Below are 19,176 nucleotides of genomic sequence, written 5' to 3' on the forward strand. Positions count from 1 at the left end.
TGTAAAAATTTTGTTTTTTTAGGTAATTATCCATTCTCCATTTGGTATGGAGACAGACGGCCAATGCGGGTTCCATTAACGGCCGCGATGGCCCCATTGTCTCAGCTAATTTCTATTTTCCTAGAACAAAAATTAGAAATTAGTTCGTTTATTTTCAATTTTTTGATGAAGAGAGATATTAATTAGCTTGAGTACTAACAAAATTTTTGAGAATGTAAATTTTCAAGTTCTTCCCATTTATTAAAAGAGATTAATAATAGAATATCTTCAAATGTCTAAAAAAAAAATATATGTAGCTACGGGTTTGGTTACTGAAGATTTGTGAAATTATGTTGATATGTATCTTAGTACCCAATTTCACAATATGCTAGAAACTCTTACGATGCGTTTGATTTCAGAGTTAAAGTAACTTTGATTTTGATTGTGGAAAATGACAAAATGTTGTGTAGTGTGTTGAGTTAAAGTTAAAGTTAAATTTTTTGACTTGAGAAATGTGTATTTTTATTGTGCAGTGGGTTGAGTTAAAATTAAAGTTAAAATTTTTGTTATTTTAACTCTGAAAACAAACGGACCATTATATTTGGTTCCAAGAGATAGTGCCCGAACACTATTGTCAGAGTTACCCTAATTGGGCACATGACCTTTGCGCCGTAGATGTGCACGGTACAAATATAATCTTGAATGCATTAAGAAGATACAATTTCGATCGACATTGAGCATTCATTCGTCACCATCATTGTCATTTTTAAAAGCAGGAAGAGAGGTTGAAGTACTGATGGGACCTCTCGAACAAGTCAACGAGGACACAAGTAGCAACTGCATGTGGGAATCATACGCATGCATGCTTGCATGTAATATGCTTGTCTTGAGACAGGGAGAGGCAGACAATGACTTGATGCTGACTGAGGACAATGTAACTCGAACCGTGGAATTTGAATACTGCCCTGTGGCAATACCCCTTTGATACTACTTGTTTTACTGAGCAAGGACAAATACAGATTCCGACATGATCGTTATTAATTATGAGTTTCTATACAAGATTTCATCATCTTAATCTAGAATCTTGCAGACAACTCTAGCTACAGATATATTTCTACTCCACCAAGGCCACGAACTAGAAATAAATGAGGTTTCCCGTTGCTTCCTACTTTCTTCTTCTCCCGCGTAAGTAAGTAGAAGACAGAGGCAAAAACCGAGCTACGTCCTATCTTTTATCTGTACTAGTGCCTTCTATATTATCTTGTTCGCGACTGAATTCTGCATGTTCAAGCATTTGCAGTTTGCACGTATGGCGCTAAGTGTCTGCAAAAGAAGATAAATTAAATTGATAAGTCAGTGGAAGAGAACAGGTGTATTTGTGCAATATCATAATCTTCGACTCCTAGTTTGGTCAATGGCTTTTAGTTACCTTGAACTGCTTCTGCAGATCCTTGATGTACCCGACCGCCAAATCAAGCATATCTGCTGTATTTGTTTGCTGGCAGCAAAGAAGATCATCAGTCCGGAGTTTGGACGGGAATTGTTATTCTAGGATTTGTTCATTTTCAGGAAATCTTTGTGTACCTTGTCCATATTGGGAACAAGCTCTTGCAGTTTTCTCATCCTCTCACTTATTCGGGTCCTCCTCACCTGAAACACTTAACCCTTGTAAGCACATAGCTTTCCAGATTTGACAAGATAAACTACAGAGAAAGAGAGCTCAGAGAAGCTGAGATCTTTACCCTCTCTGCGATGCTTCGAGGGTGAGTGGCACATCCACGCTTTGCTCTGATCTTACAAGGAACCGAGTCCTGAAACTGCAGCAATTTCTCCATAGTGGACATCTCCGATGAACTTCTTTGCAAGCTCAGATGGCGAGATAGAAGGGGACCACGACTGCCGAGCTCATTATTCTGTATCAAAAGATTTCAGCAGCATAAGAGACTTTTCATAGAACAGAAGTCTCCCAAAAATTATAATTACGCTCGGAGCTGAATCAAGACTCTTAAATGGTTCAGTTGGTTTCAAAGGCAGAAAAACTTGACTAAAAATTTGTGGAATGATAAACAAATTATAGAATTGTGGGATATGCCAACTGCTACTACCTGACTGCCGGGGAAAAGCTTTATATCATTGTCTCGTTCTCTCTTCAGGCTGGTGAAATTGTCCGAGAAATGCGAGGAATCGTTCCAGGAATTGAAGTGGAACCCAGAACCTAAAAACCTACCCTCGCTGTTTCCAATCCCAATCCTACTTGAATCGTCAGGGCCACCTTCTCCCAAGCTTTCGCTCCCGATCTCAGAAATCTGCGACAACATCCCCAGTGAAGATGGGAAGCTGAATGGACCCTTCGACCTGTTTGTAGGAGGACTTAATTCTCCATCAAATCCACTCCCCATTCTATAATTTCCCATACCTTTTACCGAAGCATAGCCTGCAGTTTGCCGAGAAATTTTCAGTATCCATAATCCAAGCTCAGTACAAAGACGTAAATAGTTGCTTCATTTAGCAAAAGATAGTAAGCGCGTCAAAGGATTTGAAAGCATCAACTTTCCTATTATACATGAAAATTTTACACTAGAATGCCATTTCTTTTTCCTCTCGCACTCTTCATTTCCGTTCCAGCTCGATTACTTCTATGAATGAACTCTCTCATAAGCCCAACTCCCTATTCATTTTACTACAAGTTACTCAATGTATTCAACTAGAAGCAGTTCGCCTGCAGTGGAAACATTTTCTCCGAATATATCGGTTAAAAGGAAAGCTCCGCCACTTTGTCAATCACTTATAGAATCAGTGTAGAAGAAAAACGGCTCATCGGTCTCTTACAAACTACTCACTACCTCCTATGATCAAGCGGCTCCAAGTTCTTTTAGGAGTTCATTTAGTCTCGACACTAGTTATATGTAGCCAAAGCCGTCACCTTCGACCCTCAAAAGTAACTCAGGAGTACCCTACTCAAAGTAGAACAGCGAAAGGGCCGGATATAACATCCGACAAACATTAACAATCGAACATGAAAGTGACAATTAACTTGGGCCCGCTTCAGAAACGAAACAAATAGATCAATAACTTATTGGAAATGGTTCCGGGCAGACGTGAGTTGAAGCCTGACTGCATCTAAGGACTACTCAAAACCTTCAAGAAGCTTACCATTTTGGTTGGAGACCTGAGAGAAAAGGCCAGCAGGGGAGCTGCTCTGCCTTGCAAGATTGGAGCTGTTCAGTTTGGGTTGACTCTGGTGATCCACTCCCATTGGACCCACACCCGTATAAGCTCCCTCCAAAGGGGAGGAGCTCAAGCCCGAGCTCGGCCTCGGGTACTGAGGCGGCAGCCCCGAATACCCACGCGGTGAAATCCCCGGCGACTGCTTCGGCTTCTCCTCAAACACATCGGCACCGCTAAACCCCATGAACCTCGACCCGAACTTCTCTGCCTCGAGGCCCTCTGCTCCCAGGCTCACCTTACCAGGGCCAGTCTCGGCGAAGCCCCCGAGGAGGTAGCTCGAGGCAGAGCGGAAACGCAGTAACCCGTAACCGAGCTGCTGGGGGTTCTCCGAATCCATAAAACAGAGGGTTCTCTAATGTGAAAAAAACTGTTCCTTGTTCTGTATTCTCTGTTGGGGGAAAGTTGGGGCAAATATAACGAGCTGCAGTTGGGGGATGACGATGACGACGATGATGCTGGGGAACCAATGTATATACCCTGTCCGGCCCTTTTGCTCGCAGCCCGGAATTTCACTGTCTGCTTTCCCAATTATATTTCGCTTTCATGGCAAAATCAAGAGATTTATCAGCTTGATTTTCAAGCAGAGCAAGATAAGATCTTGAAGGGGAAGCAACCTCGGATTACAGGAACCCGGAAAGACACGAGCAAAGAAGAAAAAATGGGAAGAAGGGTTTGAGATTTCTGAGGTATTGAGAGGAGGAGAGAGGAGAGAGGAGTTATGGTTATGGCTGCAGGCAGAGGTCTGATTCTACTTTTGGAGAGCAGCAGCAAAAGCAAGGAAGATCTTGCAGAGAGACAGACAGGACAGACACAGTGAGAGAGAGAGAGAGAGAGATGGGTGGGGGAGAGGAGCGATGTTTATCATCAACATTTCCTTTTTTCGCAAGCGCAGACATAAAGAAAGCTATCCATATTGGCTTCAAAATATGAAAATGTACCAACTTGGCTCGTTTTTTCTAGGGAAAAAAAGTATAAATTTAGCACCAACAAAAGTGTTAATCGAGTGATAAGCAGCTCATCCCATAAGGAGTTGAACACAAGTTTGAACCCCGAGAAGCGCACTTATTGAGAGGGAGAATAACCTTTAATATTCGATCTCCTGATTGGATTAGTCAAATCCCATTAAGCTCTGGATACCAAGATACACACCTAAAAAAAAGTACAAATTTAGCCTCCTTTATTATTTTTTATTTTCATCCTTTTCTTTATTATTTTTCTATTTTCGTCGTTTTTCTTTATTTTCATTTCTATTTCAGTCCTACACGTTTAATCTTTATTGTATTATTGTCGTTTTGTAAAATTTTTCATTAGGATAAGCTGATTTAGAAAAATATGTGGGCCCCGAAATGGACCAAATTGCCATATAAGATTATTTCTGTTTGATGTTTTGACTGACCGAATTAGAATGAACTTCGGCTCAAACCCGATTGAATCTCAAATGAGTTACCTTCTCTTCCTTCTTTTTAGTTGGAGAAAAACAAAAAACCGCGAGGTTTCATTTTATTGCCTTCACTCGAGGTGTTAGACTCCTAATCTTCGTATCTTCATTGCTTTATCTTCGTGCTCATGTGAACACATGATTGGATTTTCTTTATTAATGTAATCTGCCATTAAAGATGCTCATTTAGCACAGCAGAGAATAATAGGAGACAGAAAGAAGAGGGAAAAGGAACTACTTATGAGTTATGTTTTTAAAATTTTAATTTTAACTTTAACTATACTCACTATACAATAAAAATCAATAACATAATTATTGTTTTTTCTATTTTCTTCAATTTTTTAACTATTTAATTCAATTTTAATACTAAATTCTTTCAACTATTCATTACTTTTCTACAATTCAACAACACAATTATTACTTTCTTTCAACTATTTATTACTTTTTCACACTTTTTCTCATAATTCAACAATACAATCATTACAAATTAATTAAAATCAAAACTCAACTTTATTTAACTCTAAAATCAAACACACAGAATCACTAGCCGATTCGTTTCAACAATAATATATATATATAATGGCAGGCGCTATTCAATAATTGGCTATTTCTGATGTAGACAACCGAGATCATACAGCTCATCATTATTAACAGTAGACGTTAGAGAAGGCTTGAAATAGAAAAGAGAGTAAAGGAATATGATGAAAATTGAAAAGTAATGAAAGATAAAGGGTTAAATTTTATACTTTTTTTTTTCTTTTTTAGAGTTCGGAACTCATTTCCCTTAAGATAAAATTTTAAATTTAAGTTGTATAAATAGAGAAAAATTACATTAGAAGTATAGTATTCTTTAGGAGCCAACTTGACTTGATCCTAGATTCATCAAAATGAATAGATTTCTAAATATTATGTAATACCGCACCGGAAAAAAATGAAAATGAAACTTTTGTTTTTCCATTTATATTAATATTAAATAAAAACATCCCATTGCTCGAATATTTTCTATTATAATGATAAAATATAATAATAATATTAATTCAACTTCTTCAAGGAGTTTTATTTGAAAAAAAAGAGTAATTTTAGATGCAAAATTTAGGTTGAGCATGAATGTTGTTATTATTATTATTATATTCTTTTTGTTTTCTTAGCAACTTACCTTTTTGGGTTTTTATTTAAGATTTTTTCTTTTCTTTTTCCACTTTTTTCTGGCCTTTTGTGCCTTTTGGGTTGGGGATGACATCTGCTCGTGGCGTCGGCGTCTACTTTGGGACTCCAACCCGAAGCTTCGATACATAATATTGCCCAAGATCAAGCATCTATCTTTTTTTTTTATAAAAGAAATTAAAAAAAATGAGTCAAGAAAGAAAGAATAATTACCCTTTTTCATGGAAAAAGTTCAAAAATTAAAAGATGTATTGATTGATGATTATTTATCGAGTGAAATATCATGTTTTAGGAATGTTTTATAAAGCAAGGTGAAGAAAACATTTTTTAAATTTAGAAAAATGCCGCAAACTACGGTCATGACTTCAAGTTATTGGCTTCTTATCCTCACAAGTATGAGAAGATTGAATAGTTTATTTGAGACACCTAAAGACGCACGATACGAGAGTCATCTCGGCATAAAAGGGATCGGAAGTCACTCGTGTATGCTATGACATTAATATTATTCTACGAAAGGAGCCGATTCACACTTAACCATATATTCTTACCATTGTTTCTCAGCTAATAATAGACACATGAAAGTTGTATAGAAAGGTTCTTATTCGGCTTGAACGATACCTCGATTTGTCATTTCAACTTCCTCAAACTATTTTACAACTTTAGATCTTTGGAGAGGACTAGACATGGCAAGAGAAAACCCCGATATGAAAACCTCCTTCATGACACGATCAAAATATCCTATAATAATGCATCAGAAAAGCGAGAGGTATCATTAGAAATGGAACAAAATAAAATGTTGCATTATCGGATAAGCATTTCTTTTGTTAGTAGTACAATAATGATTCCGGGGAATAATATTCTTCAAATCCTTCACCATCAGGAATATCATACTATATATGAAATTAGGGTTGCCAATAATAAATGGAATGACTACAAAACATGAAAATTTACAAGGTTTGCAAGAACCTAAATTTCCACGATTAATATTTTCATTTTTGCCGGAATAAAATCTATCTTCCTCCATGGTTTCCCAGAAGGCTGCAATAAATCACTTCCAGAATATGCTTTGGTTTTATGAATAGAATCTAATTCCACAATTCAGAGATATAATCAAGAATTGGATCCCCACAAATATAATATACATGTATAAGTATATATATGTATATATATATATATGCATCTCTACAGTACAGTGCATATTTAAAAAAATAAAAAAGAAATTAGAAAAAGAATGATGCATGAGTTGACAAACCAAAATCATGATAAAGACAAACCAAAACATGATTAAAAATTGCAAAGCCACTTCCTTTCTTAGAAAGGCAATCACACCTAAAACCCCAATTATTTCATGTCTCTAAAGTAAAATCTATGAGCGTATTTCATAATTAAAAATTAATAAAATTTGTAAACTATAATAAAGGTTTATAATACCAACTTAAAAAAAGAAAAAAGACTTTCATTTCCGTTAACTAGGAAAGGGAGAGGAGAAAGAGAGAAAAGTGGGAGGGAAGGAGGGAGAGAGGGAGAGTAAAGTAAAAAGTGGAGTTGGAAATCATTTAACAGAATTACTATTTCAAAATTTAATGGTCATAATTAAGTAAATTAATGGGCAATAAGGAGTTTAGGAAATAAAAGTAAAATCAAAGTGTGAGATTTTAGTTTTATATAATAGCATAGATAAAAGGAAGTTTAAGAGTAAATAAATATGAGTCTGTTTAATAGCAGCGAGAGAAGCAAGAAAAGACCCTGTCACCGGGGAAGGAGCCAGAATCAGTGGGGGCAATTGAAAATTAACATTGTATTACTTTTGACCTCGATCGCCCTAGTATAAATATAGGCAATAAAGCTGAAATATTAAAACAACACACAACTTCCACTTGTCAAGATTGAATTCAAAACTTCTTAAATTCGAGTCGACGCATTATACATGTTATCACACTAAAATCCCTTCGTTTTAGCGTTGTATTTCTCATTATTTAGTCATCAAAACATGAAACTTACTATATTATATATGTCAATTTTGTTTATGAGAGGGGGCAAGTGCCCTCCCGACCTGTACGTAGCTCCGTCCCCGGCCGTCACACTCACGAATAGTTTTTCATTACGAGGCTTGTAGAGTTGAATATGAGATTACGAAATGAGAAGAAAGAGGTCATCGGGATTTTTATTGGCGGAATTTCACACTCAGGGCCTTTCCATTCGAGTCATGTTAATTTATTAAACTTCCTTTCATAGTGTGACCGTGAGTATATTAAATTTATTAATTATTAGTTAAAGCATGGTAACTGTATTGGCAGCCGGGGACAAGGGCAAGCAAGAAGGAGAGAGGCTTGCTTGTTTGATGGTGGCTTTACCGGTCAGAGCAGCATAAACCTAAGTCGTTCAAACGTACCTTCATGCCATATCAAGACACCTTCCTCCTCTTCAATAGAAGAACCCTTGTCAGCGTGGGAGGGGAAACAATCATTCATATTCATCGGATATTGTCATCTCCCGTGATCCACTTCATGTCAACTCTAATCCGGGATGGCCTTGTCCACGAGGTGTTTCTAACGAGTTCGAGTTCATCTATTGAAAGTTTATTTTGTCATGTTTCCTTTATTAATTTTCTTTTTTTCTTTTTTCGTTACAAATGAGGTCCCATGGACTTATTATAATGAAATACAAATTCTAATAGCTAATAGATTGATACGAATAGTCTCACAATATGTATCAAACCAAAAACTTTTTTATTAACATGTATGTGAAAGCGTACGCGGTGTCTCACACCCTCTTTGATTTCTTTACTTAATGTTAGGTGCGGAGGTTTTTCTATGGATGAAGACATGAACACGTCATACATACCATTTTCCTTAATTTTATATTTTACCTAAAATTTGAAACGCAGTTAGGATATTAATAATCAACGAGGGGAAACAACAAAGGCACTTTAGTTTATTTTCTGTTTAACTATAAAAAATAAAATAAAAATAATTTTCTGTTTTCTTTTGCATGCTTGTGGTCCAAGGCCTTTTGAGAAAAGCCCCAAAAGGAGAACGTTAAGAAAAGTCCAAAGGCTTTCTCTTTTTCTTTGTTCCTTTTTTTTTCCCCCAACGAAAACGCGGGCGGTATCGAATTCCCTCGAGGTCAGGTTTGACTAGTGAATTCCCTAGGCCGAGCGCAAATGGTCTGTCTTTGATTTAAACCACGAGGTAAATTAGTCGAGCTGCGCGTAAGCCGGTTAGAGACCACCCAACTACTATTCTCTCCAAGATCATGAAATCACTTCTCATGTTTCTTCCTAATACTACATGTTTGGGCTTCATGCCGACCCATTTTTAAGGGCGCCTAAATGGGCTGGGCCTAAATTGCACCTCCATGCATGGCAAGCTATTCTCTAGCAAAATAGGGCCTTCTGCTCGGTCTTGCCCGTGTCGGAGCCTCTGCCAAGCACTGTCCCTGTCTACGCGCAGCTTCGGCGATGGTGTAGGTCGCTATGAGGACAGAAATACATGATATTGTGCATAGTGAGGAATTCTGAGTGCAAGATGAGATTAATGACGTGAAATACACGTGAAGCATTTGTATCGGTCCATGAAGATCGTGTCCGGCTAATTATCGAACATTATGAGATGCCCTGATCTATTGTTGTCGTCGCCGACTAGAAATCCTGTGATTGGGAAAGGTATCATACCAGCAATGACGCAATAGGAAAGAGGAAAACAGTTAATTCCCGGTCGAATCGCAATATAAATGAATGTGTATCCAAGTTTCAGGATAGCATTACCATCACCAAAACATCTTGGTCCAAAAGCCCAAGAAGGGAAACATGCCGATCAGTAACCTCAACAACAAGGGCGCCTCCTCGCTACTGTGTCTTCTGCTCTGCTCCTTCATCTTCGCGCTCGATCGGTCAAATGCTCCAGAAGACTTTTCTCTGAATCGCACCCCATCCAATTCTTCCCATCCACCAAAACTCGGTGCCCCATTACCGCCATCTGTTGAGATATTCCCATTATCAACCCGTGATTGAGCTCCCAAGTTTTCGTTTCTGCTCTTCCAACTCCGTCCTCTTTGTCCTCCACCGTCCATCCTGAAGTTACTTCCAGCATTTGACGGTCTTTTCCGTCTCCTCCTCCTCCTCCTCCGCATCCTAGGCTGAACTCTTGGTCTGGTCCGTCTCTTGCCCGATAAACGGTTGAATGCAAGAGTTGCTGCCGCTTGTCCAAGGGGTAATACCATGGCCATCAGAAATGCTTTGGGACCTGTTGCTAGCAGCAGAGAGAGGAGGACCACAGGAAGCGTCCAGCCATAGGAACTGAATACCTACACTGCCCAGAAAACCAACATCCGTGATTAAGCAGTCTTTCTTATTAAACTATCCGAGTAAAGTAAACAACGAAGACAGAGATGCTCACAAAACAGATATACTAAAGCACATACCACGGATTCTTATCTCTTGGTCGATTTCTAAATTCTTCAATAAATGGAAAGGTGAGATTGAGTCACGCCTGAGGTCTCTCGTTTAGACCTATAGCTATAGACCATACGAGATCATGTCGAGGGCTAGACACGGGCCACAGAATCACAATTGTAAAATTGAAAATGCAGTTTCCAAATTGCAACGCCCAATATTGGTGAAGAGGTTTGTAGGCTAGTTCGAAATTTCATATGCGTGAAAATTTGAGCTACCACCCAATTCATTCAGCTTCAACATTGAATGGCTAAGCCTACGAGAAACTGAAGACACACAAAGGTCCTCATTCACCATCAGAAGAACCAGAAGAGTCCCAGTGTTACTAAACCATATATCACATTACAGATGATCCTCTCCTAATGTGCTTGAGAATCTCAAACCGTGTTCTAGGGTTATACATAGCAGAATAATCACATGTTGCTCGAGATATCGATCTGTGTTCTCGGGCTATATTGAGAAGAATGATCACATTTTGTTTGCCCATACTTGTTATCCTATTCTAATATCCCGAAAGGAAACCTATGAAGTACCAGATTCAAGAGGATAATCTGAACCAACCCCAACAATGGTCGAAACTCGGAACCAAACATCCAATTCCTTGCTGATTATTCTCTTCATTTTTATCAATTGGTAACATTACTTATTCCTACAGTACCTCCTCGGAGTGTAATCATATAAACCATTTTCACCCTGCCAGTCAGCTGAAAATGATTTCGATTCCAAAACTTGGAAACAAGGGAAAAGCTAATTAATTACCTTCAATATCCAAATGCTGTCAAGCACTTCCTCCACAATCCCCATCTCCTCCTCGTCCTCGTCCTCTTCCTCCTCTTCGAGATCATCAGACCACCACCGCCTCTTCCTCCTCCCGCTTCTCGGGTCACCCTCGTCTCGCGGGTCGAAGTCGAATCTCTTATTCGGCCCCATCTCTTCAGCGTTCGAGTCCCACTGGCCGTACTTTGCAGAATTCACCGTCTGGAGTCGGGAGGAAGTACGAAAGGCGGGCATCTTGGGGTGCAATGATTGGAGCTGAAGGTGTCGGGCTAGCGGGAAAGTGAAGCATGGACAGGGCTGCACTGTGGTGGACATTTCCAGTGCTGCACCGAGGAGGAAGGAGCTCCATCTGACACGTTCCCGTTATCTCCTCCCTTCACATCCCTTTTATAAACTCGGCTTATATATCAACACAAAAAAGGAAATAAATAAATAAAAAAATCTTTTTCCAAGGATAACCACTCAGAAACGCCATGATCGAGCTACGGATTTAATTTTTTGTATAAGCATTAAGCAAGCTACCAATGGCAAAGCTGAACGAAGATTACGACAAGGAACAAACATGACAAACAAGGTGAAAACGAAACATGTGACATTCATGGGCGACGTTCAAAGCGGGGTAATGTTCCTCCTGTGGATGTAAACAGGGACACGTTAGTCGTTCGGTCCCTAATATCCTCCATTCTCATTTCAACCTTAGTAACACCTAAAATCATCGTTCGTTTACAAACGACACGGCAAGAAGTGCCAAAAGGACACTAATATCTACCCCTAATTTCTGGCCTTCTTCTAAACAAAAGGTTAGGCCTTGTCCTCCATTTCCTCTACTTTTCCTACGACAACAGAGGCTTCTTTCTTGGGTCACTTCTTGGTCTTGCCCGCCCTCTGCTTCCTCTTCAAAAGGCCACCTCTCTGGGCCTCGTCAGGGCCCACGGTGGAGGCATCATCGAATTGGCTGGGCCCAAAGGGATCTAGCCCACCGAGATCCGCTGCAGGCCCAGAAAGGACAAGGAGCTCGACGTCCTCCTCGGTCTTCTCCGCTGTCACCCTCCTTCCAGCTCTTTCAAACCCCCTCCCCTCCGTCGCAGCTTCGCCGACGGGGACGATCGGGCCAGCACGGCCGTAGACCTTAACTGGCGGCACGGAACGGCTCCTGGGAGAGCCGAAGACCGCCTCAGTAGCCGGGTCATTGACGACCTCTGCATTCATTCTGTTGGCGATGACCTCGAGCCGCTTCGTAGAAAGGTACTTGGCCTGGATGGTTGTCTTCTTGCAGTCGCCCTCGAGGTGACCGATGCACATGCAGTTCCGGCAAATGCGAGGGATGCCCTCGTACTCGAAGCCGACCCAGAGGAGGGTCCCGGTGCCGTCGTCGAGGTAGGACCCCGGAAGGAGCGGCTCCTCGGCCTCGATCTCGACCCTGACCCTGACCCGGCAAGCCCCGGAGACGGAGCCTAAGACCACATCGGTCTCGGTCGGGTGGCCCGCGGACTCGGCGACCGCGAGGGCCACCTCGGGAAAGTGGAGGTCCACGGGGAGGCCGGTGAGGGTGATCCATACCGGGACCCGGCTGAAGCGGACGAGGTCCACGGAGGTGCAGGGCGGGAGAGGCTGGAGGACGAGGAGCTTTCCCTCGACGGAGTAGGGACTGCCGGCGATGATCCTCTGCTTGTCGTCGGGACTGTCGAGCTTGAAGACGTAGCGGCCCCCGGAGAAGGGGATGGTCCGGATCGCGTCGGCGGGCTGCCAGAGGCGGGTCAAGGCGTCATCGGTGGCGAGGGGCCCTGGGGCGAGCTCGTCGATGAACTTTCCGACGAGTGAATGCTGCCACTCCTGGAGCCGCCGCGCGTGGAGCTCTTGGCTCAGCTGGACCACCACCCCTGCCCTCACCGGCAGACGAAGCTTCTTCTCCATGGCCTGCCTTCTCACTTCTCCCTCTCTCTCAAGCAAAGCTTTCGTCCTCCGGGACAAGGAAGGAAGGGAAGTGCGTCGTCGTTTGCTGGGGAATTTGGGGTGTATGCAAAGCTCAGCAGGGCTAAAACCCTCCGCCTGTCGCTGTCAGCCCTCTGCACGAACGAGCCATAAATGGATTCTCCCGCCACTCCACCCTTTCTACTTCATCCCCATTTTAGTCAGATGATTTGACCGCTTTCAAACGTCGCCATTAGGCTTTCTCCGGTGGATATGTCTCTCCCCTGACTCTCAACTGCACTTCATACGCGTCGCATCAAATAAAGATGAAATTTCAGAAAATAGAGAGATATTTATTCCTGTCTTTGATTTAGATGTCTCTGATCTGAAACACACGTTTATATTATATTAATTAAATGTATATAATTATTATTATTATTATATTATATAATTAATAAATAGTTTTAATTAATTAAATTAATTAAAAATTACAAAAAAATACAAAAGAAATAGAATAAATTATTAAAATTGAAAATAAAATATATGTTGGGAGATAGGGGTTACCTACCATTGCATCCAATTTTAAAAAAATATACAATAAAAGTGAGGTGCAATGCATCCGTGCACGTCTCCCCTTTGCCACTTAGCAAGGGGAGACGGAGGCAGGCGCCCACCGGAGGTAACCTTATCTTTTGATGATCTTAATCTTCTGCTTAAGCAAACTTATACACGGCTAGAAAAATGATTCACTTTGCTTGCGGTATCAGTCGTGAAAAAAAATGTTATCTTTGCATAAAAATGTGAACTTTTTTTTTTATCAATAGTTACATGGTGAGGTGAGATAAATTAAGGTGTGAGAGCATCCACGACATTCTCCGATCCAGTTCGTTCCGCCGTAAGATCACAGACCCAATGTTGCTTTAACATTCCTGGGGAAAATATAAACGGTATGTGAACTGGATTCGATGGTCTTTCTTTTACGACTGTGTACAGCTCTTTTTTTTTTTTTTGTGACGGAACTTGTAGTTTTAGGACACCCCAGGTGCCAAACCCAATGGTCCATTAACTCTGGGGCGGAGCCAATAGAGGAGGCAATTGTTACCTCAACTTTAAATTTTTTAAAATTTTATTTCAAAAGTATGTTTAATTATAATTTTTTTATATAAAATTAATATTTTACCCTATAAAAAAATTATTTATATACTATTTATATAATTAATATTTTTATCCCCGATGAAAATTCAGGCTCTGCCGTTTAACCGTTGACGGGACCGATTTGTTTAGCGAAGGCAGGTATTTATTCCAACGATGAGGAGAGGTACGAGTATAATTGGGTTGCTACGGAATTTTGCCCATACTCGCAGTGAGCTGGTGAGTATATTTGCTATAAGAGGACTTAGAAAAGTCCTTTTAAGTTTGTTTCATGGCTCCGCCCGTACAACTCCGGAGGTCCATTTTGGGAGAACATAAAGAATTGGCGCATTATGAAGTTGAGTAAAGTCAATCAGAGGAGAACTTCTTTCGTGATATTATTTCGTCGGGGGCATGCGAAAAAAATCTTTGAGAATACAGCAAACTCGTAAATGAAGTATTAATCGCAGATAATTGTCATAATTGTTATTAATTATAAAAATTCAATTAATATTATCATCGCCGTATCATTACGAGATACAATCATTAAAAATTTCCCTAATCAGATTAGATTTGAGGAGTTGGAACACAACCAGATTGATTCATGAATCATGACCTCAATTGCAGTTTCTAGTTTCTGCATCTGAACTCGATCCGATAACCGACAGTTATATTGCAAAACACGTTACCACAGTGGCGGTTCGAGAGAGCCTGCATTTCCTAGCAAAAACATACATTATAGTAGCTAACACAAGAATTCCTAAGTCCTAACACCGACAACCGCTCAGGTTGTAGTTGTCACAGAATGGCTTCACAAAAAGAAATCATGGACAGGAAAGAGGGAAAATTACAGGAGTTCTCAGACTAATTTGATGCGGTCGAGGCTCTCAGAGACCACCCTCATCCTCGGGCGCAACTCCGGGTCAATTTCGGTGCAGTTCAGTGCGATGTGAAACGTTGCTATAACTTGCTTCTTCGCATGGACCTCGTGCAGCAAGTTTGGGTCTATTATCTCCGACAGAGGCCTCTCCTCATGGAACACCTTCTTGACGAGGCCCTCGAGGCCCTTTCCGTCACCCTCGGGCCCCGAGTCGGGTAATCTGCCCGTCAATATCTCCATCAGGATAATTCCAAAAGAGTACACGTCGCACTTCTGGGTGAACTTGTTACCAGAAACCCGAGCCTCGGGCGCCAGGTAGGAATTGGAAGGAGATCCGATTCTCAGTTCCATTCCCGAGCCTAAAATGGTGTGACTGCTGGAGCTGTGTTTCTTGGATGATGAGGTAGTGAACCCAGAAGTCCCTGAGACAAGGCGAGTGAGACCGAAACCCGAAATGTGGGGCTGATGCTCCTCGTCAAGAAGAATCTTTGTCGACTTTATGTTCCCGTGGACGTATTTACGAGGGCTGTGATCATGTATATGGGCTAACCCCCTCGCAGTTCCTTGAGCGATCTTTAGTCTCGCCGCCCATGTCAGTGGCGGCGATGTCTTGGAAAATTCACCTGCAAAGCCATAAAAATTCAACAATTTTCCACATTCAATGCTGTCTCAATGAACATAGGGGGCTAACACAATGAGATCAATTTTTGATTATTAGTCATTCGATGAAGATCAGCTCGAAGAACAGAAAAGCAGAACACGGGGTCTTCAACTTCAATGCTCGAGAGGACCACAACCTTTTAGAACAAAATTGTTGAACGACAAAGTCCCCATTATGGGTTTTTGAGATCACGAAGAAGCATGAAAGGGACCTTTCTTAGGCCAAAAGTGTGTCCCAGAGACTTACTGCCAACATGTTTCACGGCAAGAACATGACTCGAAGTTGACACAGACATTGTCGCTTGTGACCAGGTACAATAACTAAGAGCCAAAAACCGTGCAGCAATTTACCATGAAAGAGAACCGAACTGGCAGTAACAATGAATCAGATTAAGCTATCTTACGCGCACAATTCTGCCTGAATTTTAAACATTAAGAATGGAACACAGCATATGGCTACAAGCCGACTTCCTATCAAAATTATTCCGACAAGATTAAGCTCTAATACCGAAACATGAGTTCACGCTTGCATAAGATGTTTTAATCAAGTGTTCTATTCTCGGGACATTTCATCACATTGTAGCAATTCATGTGTGATATAGTTAAGCCATACAGCAGGTATTCAAAGCTCTCCTCGACCCATAAAACTATACACGAAGCGCCACCTGTCTCCCAATTACTGAAAATCGGCAAAATCAATACAATTCAACCACATTGGTGCAAATAGAGAAGTAGTATTTGTCCAAGAGAGTGTTACCATGAAGAGCAGCATGTAAGCTCCCATTGCGGATAAAATCAGAAACGAGCAACTTCTCATCGTCAGCGAAGTAGTAAGCGCGGAGGGGCACGATGTTCGGGTGGTGAACCCGACCAATTGCCTCGACCTCAGACTCAAACTCCTTGAGCCGCCACACCACATCACCCTCACTCAGTCGCCGGACCGCCAGAACTGTGGGGCCCACACCAGCACCTCGACCCGCGACAACCTTGTACACAATTCCACCCCGGTTCTTCCCTACCACATAGGCCGAGGCCCTCAGCAAGTCCTCCAGCTCGAGGTTGAAGCCCTCATCCATCACCACGAACTTACCCTTCTGCCCCTCCTCGTCGAAGGCATTACTGCTGCTAATGTCAGCGAAAGCCTTGTCATTGGCCATCATTTGGTCCCTCTTCATAGCCAATTTTCTCAGAAGCGCCCACACCGAGACCGAAACAGCTGCTACTGATGCGAAGACGCCTGATATCACCCCGACGACAAATGATGTCGCGTCTCTCCTCCTCCCGCTCTCCGGCGGATCAGATTCTGTATCGGCGGTGGCTTTGGGGTTTTGGGGGTGGTCGGGGTTGGAGAAAACCCTGGGGTCCTGAGCCTCCGGGCAGGGAGTAGCCAATGGGAACCCGCAAAGGCTGGGGTTTCCGGCGAATGCCGTGGGACCCTGATTAAGCAGGGACCCGACTTGGGGTATCTTTCCGGTGAGGTTGTTGTGCTGGAGATCGAGGCTGACCATCACCGGGAAGTGGCCGTAAGACTCCGGAATGCCGCCGGAGAACATGTTGCACGAGAGGTTCAGAGTCCCAGAGAGGCCGGTGAGCTCAGCGAGTCCTTCCGGCAGGGACCCGTTGAAGAGGTTCAAGGACAAGTCCAGGTGGGTGAGGTTCCTCAGGGCTCTAATCTGATCCGGGACGAACCCGGAGAGGGAGTTGTGGGAGAGGTCGAGGGAAACGAGCGAGGTGGCGTTGAAGAGGCGGGAAGGGACTGGCCGGGAGAAGTTGTTGCGAGCGAGGTCGAGCCGCCGGAGGGAGCCGAGGAGGCCGAGCTCGGAGGGAATGTAGCCAGTAAGGCCCTTGCCGGGGAGGAAGAGGGAAGTGACACGTGCCCGGGTGCAGACAACGCCGGCCCAGTGGCAAGGAGTAGCATCGGACTCCGCCCAAGAGTCGAGGACCCGGGTCGGGTCACCGGTGACGGCGGCCTTCAGGGCGAGGAGGGACAGCCCGTCGGAAGTCAGAGCATAGGAAGAAGACGGGCAGATGAGGAACACAGCGAGGAAGACAGCTGAAGCGACAGGGAGAGTGAGAGCCGACCACATTGTAAAGAACTCGGCAATGCAAAAGGAGCTTCTAGCGGGTCATTTCCACGGTGGCCGGTGGTGCAACGAGGAGTTGCAGGAGAAAAGGAGCAGGAGGAGGAAGAAGATGGGGTTTGAGGGGAGAGTTCGAACAAAACAATGGAGGGGAGGGTGGGGTTGGAAGTACGAGGAGAGGCAGTAGACAACGTGGATTACTGTCGCCTTCATCAGTTTGAATTCTTGTGGACAGAACCTGTGATACGGTCAAGAACCGTATAGCGTACACCGTATGTGTATTTTGTTTGTTTATAATTTTTTTAAAAAAAATTTGTCTTCATCTATTTATTTATTTTTAAGATTCTGGGGGAAATTTTGTGGACAAATAAAAACAAAGCCTCTGGGATCTGGACTTGGTGCATTCCTTGAATGAATCCGAATATCAATGTTTATAAAATGCCGTTTTTAGCTGAGGGACAGGGGATGAGACAGTGAAGAAGAGGGCTTTGGTTCGATCCACTTGGAGATGTTCTTTTTCTTGATCACATTGTTGTCGACAACATATTCAAACATTTTTCTAATGCAAGTAGTAATAAGCCTAGCTAGAAAAGGGAAATCAGCTATTGTCTCCTTATTACAAGGACAGACTACCAGTGTCGCCGTTTACTTACTCATTAACAACCGTTTTTATCTTTGACATATTTTTGCTACCAATTAGTTTCAAACGCTGACATTCCGTCTACCATTTATACCATTTCGTAACGAAAAAGTAACGGAAAAAGTAATGTCATCCATAAATTTTTCGTCACGGAGGTTAACGGAAGAGTATGAATGGTAGATGGAATGCCAACGTTTGAGACTAATTGGTGACAAAAATATGTCGGGAGCAAAAACGATTACTAATGAATAAGTGAATGGCAACAGTGGTATTCTACTCTTATTACAATGAATTTCATTTTTTCAGTGATTATTATTTTATTTTATTTATTCTTCAGGGATCATTTATCATTATTATGCCCATGAAATATGATTCACGAGAAAGATTTATAATGATGAGAACATGCAACAGATTTTGGCCTTTTCTTTCCAACCGAAATGTCGTACACAGAGAATTGATATCTCCCCATGGCCAATTTACTATGTGCGGAGGAGACTTGGCCAGCACATCGAAGGCAAACAGTTTTCCTCGTCAATGCAACTTCTTATTTAGATTATGAAAGATTACATACAAATTTGTGTAGCATTCCTCCATAACTTGCAACCTAAACAAGCTATAAGGGTATTCTATCTCGGGGTTTGCTTTTCGATTAGCATGGGAGCTATGTACATCTTCGAGAATTTGGTGATTTATCGTACACTATTCCTCTTATATAGAGTATAATGAAAAAAAAATACAACATTTTCATATTTTAACAATTCTAGCACAGACTTTTTTTAACCTAAAAATATACAAAATTTTGATTTGACAATAATTTTGGCACGACGTCAACTT

At 41.9% G+C, this 19,176-nt stretch overlaps 3 protein-coding genes across 4 annotated transcripts; all 3 read right to left on the reverse strand.

Annotated features, from left to right (window-relative positions):
- Nucleotides 1-921: 921 nt before the first annotated feature.
- On the reverse strand, nt 922-4,066 carry LOC116206907 (transcription factor bHLH130-like). The gene is made up of 6 exons (XM_031539745.1): nt 3,133-4,066; nt 2,085-2,413; nt 1,722-1,892; nt 1,564-1,629; nt 1,409-1,477; nt 922-1,302 (listed from the first exon to the last, which is right to left on the reverse strand). The coding sequence occupies exons 1-6, from the start codon at nt 3,542-3,544 to the stop codon at nt 1,231-1,233; spliced, it is 1,119 nt and encodes a 372-aa protein (XP_031395605.1). The 5' UTR covers nt 3,545-4,066; the 3' UTR covers nt 922-1,230.
- A 5,247-nt stretch (nt 4,067-9,313) lies between these two features.
- Nucleotides 9,314-11,493, reverse strand: LOC116207593. 2 transcript variants are annotated; one of them, XM_031540606.1, is made up of 3 exons: nt 11,022-11,493; nt 9,576-10,114; nt 9,314-9,458 (listed from the first exon to the last, which is right to left on the reverse strand). In XM_031540606.1, the coding sequence occupies exons 1-2, from the start codon at nt 11,352-11,354 to the stop codon at nt 9,578-9,580; spliced, it is 870 nt and encodes a 289-aa protein (XP_031396466.1). In that variant the 5' UTR covers nt 11,355-11,493; the 3' UTR covers nt 9,314-9,458; nt 9,576-9,577. The 2 variants fall into 2 exon arrangements, with proteins under 2 accessions (XP_031396466.1, XP_031396464.1); XM_031540604.1 differs by lacking the exon at nt 9,314-9,458 and having other exon boundaries at nt 9,497-10,114.
- A 3,232-nt stretch (nt 11,494-14,725) lies between these two features.
- LOC116207592 (receptor protein kinase-like protein ZAR1) lies at nt 14,726-17,871 on the reverse strand. The gene is made up of 2 exons (XM_031540603.1): nt 16,379-17,871; nt 14,726-15,584 (listed from the first exon to the last, which is right to left on the reverse strand). Exons 1-2 carry the CDS (start codon nt 17,706-17,708, stop codon nt 14,941-14,943), a joined length of 1,974 nt encoding a protein of 657 aa, XP_031396463.1. The 5' UTR covers nt 17,709-17,871; the 3' UTR covers nt 14,726-14,940.
- Nucleotides 17,872-19,176: the final 1,305 nt, after the last annotated feature.

This window comes from Punica granatum, chromosome 5 (assembly GCF_007655135.1).
Source record: "Punica granatum isolate Tunisia-2019 chromosome 5, ASM765513v2, whole genome shotgun sequence".
Taxonomy (NCBI): domain Eukaryota; kingdom Viridiplantae; phylum Streptophyta; class Magnoliopsida; order Myrtales; family Lythraceae; genus Punica; species Punica granatum.

Excerpts from the sequence above, each read along its gene's own strand:
- LOC116206907 (XM_031539745.1), bottom strand. The coding sequence starts at position 3,544 with ATGGATTCGGAGAACCCCCAGCAGCTCGGTTACGGGTTACTGCGTTTC. Across the intron at positions 2,414-3,132 it reads TCAGGTCTCCAACCAAAATG|GCTATGCTTCGGTAAAAGGT; the intron begins GTAAGCTTCTTG and ends GGCAAACTGCAG. Across the intron at positions 1,630-1,721 it reads CTCGAAGCATCGCAGAGAGG|GTGAGGAGGACCCGAATAAG; the intron begins GTAAAGATCTCA and ends TAAGTGTTTCAG.
- LOC116207593 (XM_031540606.1), bottom strand. The coding sequence starts at position 11,354 with ATGTCCACCACAGTGCAGCCCTGTCCATGCTTCACTTTCCCGCTAGCC. Across the intron at positions 10,115-11,021 it reads ACAGCATTTGGATATTGAAG|GTATTCAGTTCCTATGGCTG; the intron begins GTAATTAATTAG and ends TGGGCAGTGTAG.
- LOC116207592 (XM_031540603.1), bottom strand. The coding sequence starts at position 17,708 with ATGTGGTCGGCTCTCACTCTCCCTGTCGCTTCAGCTGTCTTCCTCGCT. Across the intron at positions 15,585-16,378 it reads CTTACATGCTGCTCTTCATG|GTGAATTTTCCAAGACATCG; the intron begins GTAACACTCTCT and ends ATGGCTTTGCAG.